The sequence below is a fragment of the Malassezia globosa genome, assembly GCF_000181695.2.
Source record: "Malassezia globosa CBS 7966 chromosome Unknown mgl_sf_1.1, whole genome shotgun sequence".
Lineage (NCBI taxonomy): Eukaryota > Fungi > Basidiomycota > Malasseziomycetes > Malasseziales > Malasseziaceae > Malassezia > Malassezia globosa.
The window spans coordinates 292,471-305,028 of NW_001849874.1; the positions used below are offsets into that span (position 1 = coordinate 292,471).

Sequence of the window (12,558 nt, forward strand, 5' to 3'; positions counted from 1 at the left end):
AAAAGCACAACCATATCTCCCCATTTCGCCCTACAAAGTGCCATAATGGAGTTGAGCGATGCTGATGTGGATGTATACGCCACACGCATGCGCACGGAATCTACAGAGGCACAACTGTCTCGAGCACAGGAGGATGCATTCGCCTATACGTCCACGTTATCGGCATCATCGTCCCCTTAATTGGGGCCGGAAACAATCCTAAGGAATGCAAATGGTAATCATAATGGGGTTGAGGGAAGGGTGTCTTCGACTCTAGCTTACATAATTGATAGTTTTATGATTGCATATCATCCAAATAGGTTATCCAGGTCCCTTTTCGTCGCGTGCGAGTAGCGCTTACTGCGTTTAAGACGCGCGCATTAGCATTGTGCCTTCTGGCAGGGTGAGGCGGCACCGAGGTAGGTACATCAAGACGTAGGACAAGCGACAACAGCCTGAAAACTTCAAGCGTATCTGAAATTTGCTTGCGCACATATTGCCAGGGTTTATTTCTGGCGAGTGTTGATGGACAATTCTGCAGCATTTTCATTGCCTAATGACTGGTTGCCTGGTGTGTCTAACTTGAACCTGTCACAGCAGCAACGAAGAGAGACCGGGCCACAGGAGTCTGGGTACGATTGGAATAGATTCGCAGAAGCATATGTGGACGGAAAGTGGGATCCGGCTCGCGTGCCCTTTGAGCCCCCGAGCTCTTCCACCGCATCCTCTGAGCCATTCAAGCGTGAAGCGGACGACTCCCACGACCTTCTTGAAAATCTGGCAACATCCATGCAGCACGTGTATGAAAAAGGCGGGTATCTACCAACGTATGCGCCTGCTACTAATACACTTTACCCGCGCATCGTCTGGTACAGCAAGCAGCTCCAAGAGAGTGATGATACAAGCATGATCCGCCAGGCTCACCGGCTTGCTGCCAAGCTGGGAAAGGTTCCATTTGTGTGCACAAAGCTGATGGCACCAAAGCGAGTGATGCAGGATCCTAATGATGCATGCTGCTCTGCACTATACAGGCAGGGTTGGTGCCCATTTCAGGTTGTCTCTGAGTGGACCGACTCAGTGGAGCCGGACATGCACATGGATGAGACTGGTTTCGATCATAGTTTGTGGTCTCATGCCATGTATCTGGAGCGGAATCAGGTTTTGCTTGTGCCGGATGCGCTGCAGGACTGGCGCTTTGCTCGGCACCCGCGAAGGCAGAACCTACGTTTTTTTGCGTGTACGCCGATCTTTGACATGAATCAAGAGGTCATAGGCATCTTTGGTATTGGCGACAAGTTGCCGCTTGCGTCATTGGATTCTGATCTTGTCGGGATGATTCTCGATGTATCGCATATGTTGGCGAAGGCCATTGAGCTTGCCGCGAGCCATGCGCAAATCCTCCGCCGCGACAGGCTAAAAACATGTACCGAGCTATTTCTTCAGCACTTCCTCAAAGAGCCAGAGCCAGATGCCTGTAAGCCAGCAACTGAGGGTCTCATGCCACTTCAGTCGCATGCACCACAAATCGACATGCACTTATGCAACGGCAACTACATGCATATTTATGACTTTGCTGCAGAGAGCCTGCGTACGTCGATGGATGTCTCAGGTGTGGTCTTCTTCGACTTGTCGAATTTTGTGCTATCGCAGAAACTAAATGCGCTGGACAACACGAAGTACGAAGATGTTGTTGTACATTCGCGCATGATGAATTGGAACTGGCAGCAGAACGATACGGCTAAGACAGATGCGCAGCAGGCACACGTTGCTGCTCTGCAAGTACTCGGCTCTAGCGAAGTCGATGTACATGTGCCCTGCGCACGCAACGATCCCATCGATGTCGATGACATCAGAGACCTGTGCGAGATCATAGCCACAGAGTCTCTTGGGGTCCGGTATCGAAGACACGCACCCTCGGTTATCAGACGCCTTGTGCCACGAGATATGGAGGATTTGTTGGCAGTGCCGTTATCTGGCGCAGAGCGGCAACCGTCGCTGCTGATTCTCGTCTATTCGCGATCTGACAGCTATTCCATCATGCTTGATCAGATGCTGCACACAGCCATGCAACATGTGCGTGCGATTGGTCTCATGGCCATAAATGTTGTCACGAGACAGTCGGTCTTACTCGCCGATCGAGCCAAATCGACGTTTATTTCTAACATGTCGCATGAGCTTCGGACTCCGCTTCATGGGATATTGGCGTCGTCGGACCTGTTGTCAGACACGCGTCTGGACAGGTTGCAGCGCTTCTATCTGGAAACGATCGAGTCGTGTGGACACGGCTTGCTCGAGCTCGTGAATCACGTCCTTGACTTTACGAAGCTGTACAGCGGCGCATCGAACACGTCCAGGCGCAAGAACATTCAGATGACTGATTTCGATCTGAGTCGTCTTGTCCAGGAAGTTTGTGACAGCAGTTTGCTGGGCCAGCAAGTCAATGTGTCTCGGCCCCATGATCCACAAGGCACGATCGGCTCGATGTATGACCCACAGAGCGCTCCCTCGGCGGCCTCGACGTCGTCAGACTCAGCACCGAATGATCTTGTCAAGCGCTGGTCCGCTTTGGAGGTCGTCGTGCTCGTCGAAAAGCGCATGCAGGGCTGGTACGTGCACTCAGACTGTGGTGGTCTACGTCGTGTCTTGATGAATCTCATGGGCAATGCACTCAAATTCACTACAAACGGCTTTGTTGAGGTGTCTTTGCGCGGCACAGACATGGATGAACATATGATGCGCATCAGCTTGCGTGTACGAGACTCTGGCTGTGGTATATCGCGAGCGTTTCTCGACAAACAACTATTCCAGCCATTTTCCCAGGAAAACCCACTTGGTGGTGGAACTGGGCTTGGTCTTTCGATTGTAAATGAGATCGTTGCATCTCTCGACGGGGGCGCTGTGAATGTCGACAGTGCGCAGGGCGTTGGCACAGACATTGTGGTCTCGTGTAATCTGCGCAAAGCGCCTCTGCCTGAAGCGAGGACGTCGCACGTGTATGTCCCACAACTTCAAGTCCAACAGCGCTTTGTTGTGCACTTGATCGGCTTTTCTGGTGGCTCCGAAGGCATGCATATGCTGCGGCAATCGCTCACAAACTACCTCACGACATGGTGGGGTTTCCGTGTAAAGGTGCACACGGAAGACGAAGAAGAAGAAGAAGCCATCGCTTCGTGCACGAGTGTATGGGACCATGGTATCTTGCTGATGAACAACTATTCAGTTTTCATGGAGCGCCTTGTCGAATATTCACACCACTGCCGAGGCAAGCTAGCGCTCCCCCCTCTTGTTCTTCTCGCCGACCTGTACAACAAGCACCTCTTTGCCAAGGCGTGCGAGGATTACGAACGCGCTGGCGGCCTCGCTCACATGCTTCTAAAACCATCTGGCCCTGCACGGATGGAAGATGTCCTTCAGTCGTGTGTGGAGCAATGGCAGCAAGATCCGGTCTTGCAAGAGACACGAACGATGGGTGTGGCTATCAGTGGTGCGGGCAACACAGACGGCCAACCCAAAGACCCAGACACGGTGCGCACGGAGAAGCAGGTGCATCCTACAACGCCTCCTCGGATTACAATTCCTCCCAAATTTCGCCAGAGTGAGCCGTCCACGCCCTGTCGCACACTTTCGCTCTTGCGCTCTGACGAACGACCTTGGGGCCGCCAAGCCGTTCCGACTGCCACCACGTCTCAAGCGCCCATGGATGATGACGAGCTCGTTTCGCCTGACCAGGCTGTGCTGGAGCGCTCGCTTCGCGAAGCCGAGGCATTCGATGTTGAGCAGGCATCTGTCCAAGCTGAAGCCCAGCCACAGGCCGGGCCCCAGGCTACTGAGTCGATGCATTCGAATCATGGCCCATCCATCATACCCAATGTAAATCCCGCAGAACCGTCCGCGTTCCATGTACTTTTTGCTGATGACAACCCTGTAAATCGCCAGGTGCTTGGCGCATATCTCCGCAAGCTCAATGTGCCTTATGTCGAGGCGCGTGATGGCGGCGAAGGTATCGCCGCATTTTCATCCAAGCCAGCTGGCTACTTTGATCTGATCCTCATGGACTATTCGATGCCGAATATTGACGGCTTGTGTGCGACGCTGGTTATCCGACAAATTGAAAAGCAACGGAGCATGGACGCCAGTGCACAAGCCCGTAGCGACTTGGCCTCGGCCCATGCGGGCGCCGGCGCTCAGGCCCCTGTGTCCTCAAGTCGTGCTAATATCTACATTCTATCTGGCGCATCGACGGAAGAAGTTATGCGACAGGGTTTCGGCGCCGGAGCTGATGGCTATTTGGTCAAACCATTGAGCTTTAAAGTCTTTGTGTCCCTCCTGAAATCTGTAGGGCATTCCTCATCATAGAAAATCGACAATTTATCTCCATGCAGATCGCTCCTGTCAAAAGCTGCAAGTTGGCGGCGGCGCCCTTCGTCCGTCGCCCCGAGTTCGGGTCCTTTAGTCAGCATAGAGAGCACCCTGAACCAGTCAGCGAGGGCGAGGATCTAATCTAATAATGCCTAGGATGGGCCCATGTGGGACCCAAAGATGGCAGGTGACGGTCGCTGGGTAAAAAGTGTTTTCGTTGGCCATCTCCAAGTGGCACATTCGCCTCCCCCTCCAGAAATCCACGCGGGATTCTCTTCATATTTTCTTGGGCGGCGTGAGCAGCGAGCGTCTTTTGGATCCCTGCATCAGCCACATTGTTACCCAGTCGTCCGACCAGTCAGTGAACCAGTCACAAGATTTTCCATTGTTCTGGTTCGACGGATAGTATGAACCATGTCGTTCGTATTTCCGGAGCTGCCTTCATGGCTCCTTCACGATATCTCTCCTCCATTTGAATACGTACGTGATACCGACGCGCCGTTGGTCTTAGACTCACACATGCCCTCATGCATTGTCCCTTTCGTTCGTTTAGTCTGCTCATACACGGTCATCTGTACCTGACTTGTCATTCGACTTGCATACGGCAGGATCTGGCTTAGACTTGGGACAGCCCACTGGAGCCTCTCTGCCTCTGGGCACAGGTGCGGTGGATCCCGATTCCAAGATGTTGCTAGCGAATCCGGCATTCTCATCTATGTCGCCGTCTTCGCAATGGCCAGGTGGCCCACCAAACGTGCTGTTGCCATCCTTGTCCTCTGCTGCACCATCATCGTTTCCACTGAGTCCAATGAGCGTACCAGGTATGCCATCGTCTTCCCTGTCCGATTTCGACCGCTCTTTGAATGCATCCTCGCTCATGCACGTGCCAGCACCACCGCCACCGGAACAAGAAAGGTCGACTTCTATCGCAGCACCGACAGCCACATCGTCTCTCTTACCTATTGAATCTGCTGTGTACTCGCAGCCAGCTGATACAACACCTTTGGACGACTATAGCCGTGTGCACCGTGTCATGCCGATGCCTGTGCCTTCTGTTGCTCCATATTCAATGTCTCCGATGTCTACAGGTGGCATGAATGGCGGCACATCTCGACATCCTCATCCCGCTGCTTTTGAGAGCTCAATGACAACAACGACCTCTGCGGTGTCGCCGTCATCGATTCCGTCAACGCATGCACCAGCCATGTCAGGAGCAACGCCAGAGTTTGTACGGATATCCATGTCACCACCAGGGGTATCTGCGCTCGATATGTCCCAGACGTCTGACATGTCAGGCTCTTGGCTGTCTACGCCCAGTCGAGCACATGACAGCCTGCATGTCAGACACGACACTGTTAATGGGAACGGCAGCAACAGCAGCAGCAACGGTAGGTCGTACAGGAGCCCCAAGGCACGTCCGTTTGTCTGTTCTCATTGTTCTCGAGCTTTTTCTCGAAGACATGATTTGGAACGCCATGCTCGGGTGCATTCAGGTGATCGTCCATACGTGTGTCGTGTTTGCCAGAAAGGGTTCCCTCGAAGTGATGCGCTTCGACGGCACATTCGTGTTGAGAGAGACACTCATGAATCATACTTTGTGTCCAAGACGTCTGATGTGCTGGACATGTCAGATCGCGATACTCATGCCCGACATAATTGAATCAACAGGACTAGCTTGCCAGCTTGCCCGCCAGCCTGGCGAATGAACTAGGTTCTTCTACGGACGCGCGAGCAAATGCTTTTGTTCTTATGATGATCCACTCTTTCATGCCGATGTTTGTCCCCTCTCCACGAACTATGAACCATTTTTGCTTTTTTTGTGCAAATGAAATGAACATATGTACTCATCATGATATGGAAATTTTTTTGTCTTTTTTACACACACACACACACACAATTACTCTCTTTTCTTTCACCCGTTCCTCGCGCTTTTCTCATTCATTTGGCGTCAACTCGACTCACATCAATGCGAGCATCTTTTGCAATAATATCGGGTGTGAGCACCTGGTCCAAGACCTTCAGCAGTTCCCTGTAAGAGTGCTTGATGGTCACGTCTGACACACCTGCTGCAACAGAGATACGGCGTGCCGTGCGCTGTTCGTTTACTAGCATGGTTACAAGGTAGATGGTAGCTGCAGCAATAGTAATGGGCGACCTACCAGCTAAACAACCCTGTTCTTGGATGCGCATGGTGATAGCTTCTGTCACTCGTACAATCGACATGTCCAATCCAAGGTGGTTGCAGTAGCGAGCGACCAAATCCGATGCACCGACGGCGAGGCCCAGCTGGGCAGCGCCACCCGTGCCGGCATTCGCAGCGGCCACATTCGCAGAGGTGTCGGCGCCATCGATCGAGCCGCTTCCTGTCGCATTCAGGCCAAACGCGTCCTTCATTTCACGAAAACAGCGTGCCACCTGCGGCTTCCGAGCCGACGTCAGTGCACATACCTCGGGGAAGGTACGTGGCACACGATTCACACGGCATGCCACATAGATGGCCGCCGCAATAATTGCATCTGGATGCCGACCGCGCAGCAGCTTCTCCTGCTCCACTCTTCGGTACGCCTGTTTGGCTGTGTCACACACTGTACGCGGCAAATGAATGCTGTCACACTTATTTTGGATAGAGTCGAAGGCATCGAGAAGGGAACGATCTCTTGGTGCCGCTGCTCGAGATATGGTCTTGAGCAGCTCGCGCGATGTGCCAGTGCCGCCGTCGCGTGCAGCGACGCGACTCTCTAGTTGCTCCGTGATTCCATCGAGAATCGGATTGGCCACACTGCCTACACGCGATGGGTCATCGCCATCCTCATTGGCGAACGTTCGCCACTCGCTTCGTGTATCGACGATTCGGTCTCCCAGCACTAGTCCACAGTCAGCACACACAAGATCACCACTCGCACACTCTTCTGTGATGTTCGTCGGCACAGTCTTGCAGTCTGAGCATACGAGCCGCACACTTAGATCTGGCAAGAATGTTTCTTTCCGGCTCTGATCCTGAGGTCGACTGCTTGGTATGTGTTGTCCCGCAGCTGCTCGTTCTGCAGCAAAGCGCGGTGTAATGGCAAATGCATCCGACAAGGATGGTGGCGTCGTACGTGTTCGCTGGCAGTGGAAGTGGTAAGCGTCCGTGTCTGGATCCCTCACACGCGACAACGTACGTCGGAGTCGACTGACATACTGAATAGTAGCGGCGCCCGTTCCACGCGCGATCTTTAGCACGTATTTGCGCTAGAATATAGAGGAGCCTTCGCTGCCGAGATGGAACTGAAGCCGGCAACGTCCCGAGGTAGCGACTGGGCGTACGTAGGCTCAAGGGTAGGCAGGCGATACAAGACCAGAGGACCTGGACGTGGAGGACTGCTGAGGTGCCGCTCGCTTGCCCCCAGTCCACAAAGTGCATCACGTGACACATCGACCGCCTCGACCTCATTGCCCTCGTCCACACCGCTCGCTACGATATTGGGCCTCCCCTGCTTTGCTGATTCGTTCATCGTTGCGCCTGGTGCGTCAGCGTTGTAGGGTACGCGGAGCAAGAATGGCTGAAATGGAAGACGAGGCCATCCCATCATCGAGCTTCGAGGCATTTGCGCAAGCGTTCCGCACGGCGCGTGATCTTGGCGTGCATGAGCAGCTGGATCCAGTGTCGGGCACGGCACTTGTGTTTGCGGATGTGTGCTCAGAGCGTGTCCATCCATCATTGGCAGCCGCAGTGTCAGGCATGTATAGCTTGGAACATACACTTGACGATGAAGACGCTGCTGCTTGGGCCACAGAAGAGCACACGTGGAAGCTCGTGCATGCCTTGTTCTCGTACGTAACCAGCCAGCTGTGCTGCTGACGACCAGGGAGCGAATTTTGGGGACGAGTGCGCACTCTGACACAATTGTGCCACCCGCTCCGCATGTTTATGAAACCCCGCTAGCGACAGTGCAGCGCATTCTCACGCACAGTGCAGAGCTGACTGAGTTGAAGGTACGTCGTCCTACACGACATTCATCCACAGCCCTGCTTATACACACAAACTCTCCAGATTATCCGCGAGTGGCTACAGGAAGTGCTACCTGTGAAGCATGCCGTTGAAGTTCGCAAGGGATACATGCCATTTACGAAGAGCGCCTTGCGTGCAGAGAAGCGGATGCAAGTGGGTGGCAGCGGAAGTAGCAGCAGCAAAGGGGCTGGGCCATCGATGATGATGCGGCCGAACCGCGAGAAACTCGTCCAGCAGTTGGATCCAGATGCATCTGTGCGCGGCCCTGGCGCTTGGGACATGGAAGACATGCACTATGAAAAGGCGTTGATCCGCAGCCTGTTCGAGTATGTGCGTGCGGGTGAATTGGACATGGCACTTGATCTATGTGTCCAGACGAGCCAGTCGTGGCGTGCAGCGTCGTTGCGCGGGGCGATTTTCTATCACGATCCAGATGTGTCAGCGCCAAGTAATGGCGACTTGGCTGGTCCTCTGGGCAATCGCACACGAAGTATTTGGCGCCGGATTGCTTGGAAAGCTGCACTGAACGTATCATTGGATCCCTATGAGCGTGCCCTGTATGGTGCCCTGTGCGGCGAGCTTTCGTCGGTCCTTGCTGTCAGCGAAACGTGGGAGGAGCGACTCTGGGGCTATATAAATGCACGCTTCGAGCAGCAGCTGGAGCATGGCATGATCCAGACGGCGCCGTTCGCCGATGTTCAGCGTACGGAGGAGACGACTGCTGAAGCAACCGAGAGTCTCGAGTCTATCTTTGAGCAACTTGCTCATGCGTCGCCGCAGGCGACGACGGAGGCACTTGATCCATACCATATCGTGCAGCGTGCCGTCATCACCGACAGTGTACCAGACCTCTTGTCACGAGTGAACGCGCGCCTGCCAGAGATGCAGCTACTCGACGAGCGCGTGTACGCGCGACTTGTACGCTTCTTCGCGCACCTGGCGCTGTTCTGCCATTTGATCCATATTCCATTGCCTGTGCCGCTACGTGCGCCGATATTGAATGCGTATGTGGGCGTGCTCCAGCGCGCGGGCCAGAGTTGTGAGCTTGTCGCTCTCTACGCATCCAGCTTGGAGCTGGAGAATGCGCACGAGGTGTACGCGGACTTTTTATGCACCCTTGATCCTGATACGTCCCTCGAGGACCGCCGGCATGCTCTTGTGCAAGTCAAGCCACATGGGATGGATCCTGCTATCGTTGCACGCAAAACTGTGGACTTGTTATTTGCCGAGCTCGTTCCAGCGATCGTTGATGAAGCTGAGATTCGCGAGTGGAATGCACACTTGAGCATCGATGAGCGAAGGCTAATTTTGTCGATCGATTGGCTTACGTTCTTCGACGCAACGTATGCTGATGCGATCGTGCAGGCGAATACTATCATGCGGGTATTCCTCACGACCGGCCGCTTGCACGCCGCTCACAGTCTGCTTCATCGCCTGCCGACAGAGCTGCTGACGGTCTTGAGCGAAATCACTGTGTCGGAAGACCAACTGGTCGAATTAGACCACTGGCGCATCTACTTTGACGTGCTGAACAAGAGTGTTGCAGTGCGCGGATTGTGGAGCGATGCTGCTCTCGCAGACTCGCACGCCGAATTCCACGACTGGGCTTCGGCGCTACGCTCTGCATGTGACGCTGCACGCCTCGCGACATTGGAGCTGCTCGAACTAGGCTGGCTGCAGTTCCCTGTGTCAGATCCTGCGCGGCAAGAGCAGCTTGCACTCATTCGCCGCAAGTACATTCCAGAGATTGTCGTAAGTTTGCATTTGATGCTCGTCGACACAAGCCACATCGTCACTGAGAATCTCGCGCATGCGCTGGCGCTGCCGAACCTCGTGGCGGATGAGCGTCTTTGCCTGTATATGGAGTTTGCCGTGCCTGCCTCATCCAGCACGCATCCACTCCGCAAGTATCTGGATCATGTGCGAGAAGCGGCTCTGTTGGCTCTGGATCGACGGCAAGACGTGCTTGGGTGCAATGCAGCGCCTGTTTCGTAGAATGTTGGGCCGATAGCTTACATAAATCGCAGCCATACGAGCCAGATGCGTGTAGTCTGACGCGAGGAGCCAACAAGCGCCGTCACAAGCAACAGGCACGCACGCATCGACAGAGCCATCCATCCCATCCAGTTTAGTCCATTACAGGTAAAAGTTGCGTCGAGACACACTCATTTTCGGCTTCCACTTGAACTCCACTCCGTCATTTGTCGAATACTCTGCAGCATCAACGTCCTCGGCGCTGGCTCTCTGTGCGGCGGCTGGTGATTCTTCCAGCTCGTCAACAAATCGGCCATCCCAAGCACCAGCGCCTTTCGGCAGGCCCGATGTAAGGGAATGCAGTTTCAATGTAAAACGCGGGCCAATTTCTTGCAGGGCCGCCTTCTCTGGTGACCGGAACTCGTATCTGTGCCGACGGAAGAAGATAAAATCGCGCTGATTGTGCGCGGTCACGACCTGACGACCCTCTAGTTGTGGCACTAATGGGAATAGGTGCTGCAAGAGCCGACCGACACGGTGGCCAAGAGCTGTGGTGAAGTTGTTCAGAACGAGCTCAGGTGTATGCGGTGTTGGGCGTGCATGTCCGAAGATGTCTTTTCCCAGCGACACTGACGTAAGGCGGAAAAGCGCCGTTGGTCCGAGGGGCAAGGCAACAAGCGTAAGAGAACATGGCTTTTTGTTCGACTCGCCAATGACAAGCACCGCATCATACCGACGTGCACGCGCCCAGCGGCAAATCTTTCCGAGGCCTGCACCTTGTGCCTTGGCACGCGGTCGATACTCAGCACCGGGAAACACATTCAACAGCTCTTTGACGAATTCGCGCACAGCTTCAGCTGGGTGACTTCGTGCGTTCGCTGATAAAAGATGCGGTGACGTCGCATTCGATGGAAGTGATGTGGTGATAAGAATAGCAGGCGGCGCCGTAGGATCATTGTCGACTTCGTACTTGGCAAGTTGAGGATCCTGAACTTCTTCTTGCTCGTCTTCCACTTGCACGACAGGCTCGGTATCATTGCTCTTTTCTTCAGGTCCTTCACCTTCTTCACCCTCTTCCTCGTCAATGTCATCGTCCACATCTTCCTCGTCATTGTCGTCGTCGCCGTCTTCTTCTTCTTCTTCGTCGTCGTTATGCCTATCTGCAGGTTCCGGTCGTTGCTGTGCCTCCATCCAAGCCGGCACCTCGTGCGTGTTAGGGACGTTCAGCACCGTCGGATTAAAGTCTCGCGTGTTTTCAATCGTGCGTGGCTTGCTCGTAGCTAGTCGCTCCTTCCGACGCATCTTCCCTTCCTTGGAAGACCGTTCGTCTTTCGCCAGCTTCAGGCGTCGTTGCAGTTTCCGCTTCGCTTTCTCCTTGCGGTATTTTTGGTACATGTCTTGCCTTTTGTGTTTATTCCCAATGTGCGACACGGATCCAGTCCGCCGAACTCCATCTTCAGCATCGGTACTGATACCCATTTGCGATTCTGTTAGAGGAACAACGCAGTCTCGGCACCAGTATCGCCAGCGATGTAGGATGTATATGTAACACGCGCAGCATTTACAAGCATTTGCACCAAAAAGAGATTTTTTTGTGATGCACGCGTGTGGGACAATGCCACGTGGCTCGGACTCGCCCGGGCACCTGGGCTTTAGGTGGGTACATTTTCAATTCGATTCGGCTGCCTCACAGCTCCTCGTCTTAACCAACCAACAACTGGACGATTTATCATGTCGGCTATTCTTGCTGCTTCGCGTGCCTCATTCCGTGCCACTCGTGCACCAGCCATGATGATGCGCCGCTCAATGCACATTGAAAACACCGTCGAGACCGTACGTATGCAAAGGAATGTTATATGAGTAAGCGGGCTAACGATTTGCTTTGCTTGTGTGTGTATCATGGTGGATCATTGTCTATAATAGTCACGTATGTTGATCGCCGATGTCGAGTTTGGATATTAACGAGATGCAGTCCCCTTCAAGGCCGGTAAGAACAACAAGGTCGGCACAGCCGTTCGCGTGTTTGGTTTCTTCATCACGGGCTTCTCATTGCCTCTCGTCGCCGTCGCCTGGCAACAGTACGTTTTGCTTTCCGCAATCTTGGCATTACTAACATTCAAGACTGAAGTAAATGGGGATTTTTCACCGCTTCGAGTAGCAGATACGTTCACCAATGAATACGTGCGCTTTTCCGATATGGGCTTGTGTGTTTTTGTGTGCCCGAATGTCCATTGTCAGCCGCTTTCTGCCGTATC

General features: G+C 53.8%; 5 protein-coding genes across 5 annotated transcripts; 3 read left to right on the top strand and 2 right to left on the bottom strand.

Moving 5' to 3' along the window:
* Positions 1–504: 504 nt before the first annotated feature.
* Positions 505–4,335, top strand: MGL_0143 (uncharacterized protein; the record flags this gene model as incomplete). Its single annotated transcript, XM_001732316.1, has 1 exon — positions 505–4,335. One exon carries the CDS (start codon positions 505–507, stop codon positions 4,333–4,335), a length of 3,831 nt encoding a protein of 1,276 aa, XP_001732368.1.
* Positions 4,336–5,023: 688 nt separating this feature from the next.
* On the top strand, positions 5,024–5,998 carry MGL_0144 (uncharacterized protein; the record flags this gene model as incomplete). The annotated part of the gene is made up of 1 exon (XM_001732317.1): positions 5,024–5,998. One exon carries the CDS (start codon positions 5,024–5,026, stop codon positions 5,996–5,998), a length of 975 nt encoding a protein of 324 aa, XP_001732369.1.
* A 278-nt stretch (positions 5,999–6,276) lies between these two features.
* On the bottom strand, positions 6,277–6,732 carry MGL_0145 (uncharacterized protein; the record flags this gene model as incomplete). The annotated part of the gene is made up of 1 exon (XM_001732318.1): positions 6,277–6,732. The coding sequence occupies one exon, from the start codon at positions 6,730–6,732 to the stop codon at positions 6,277–6,279; it is 456 nt and encodes a 151-aa protein (XP_001732370.1).
* A 1,705-nt stretch (positions 6,733–8,437) lies between these two features.
* Positions 8,438–10,324, top strand: MGL_0146 (uncharacterized protein; the record flags this gene model as incomplete). Its single annotated transcript, XM_001732319.1, has 1 exon — positions 8,438–10,324. One exon carries the CDS (start codon positions 8,438–8,440, stop codon positions 10,322–10,324), a length of 1,887 nt encoding a protein of 628 aa, XP_001732371.1.
* A 141-nt stretch (positions 10,325–10,465) lies between these two features.
* On the bottom strand, positions 10,466–11,782 carry MGL_0147 (uncharacterized protein; the record flags this gene model as incomplete). Its single annotated transcript, XM_001732320.1, has 1 exon — positions 10,466–11,782. One exon carries the CDS (start codon positions 11,780–11,782, stop codon positions 10,466–10,468), a length of 1,317 nt encoding a protein of 438 aa, XP_001732372.1.
* Between the last annotated feature and the right edge of the window lie 776 nt (positions 11,783–12,558).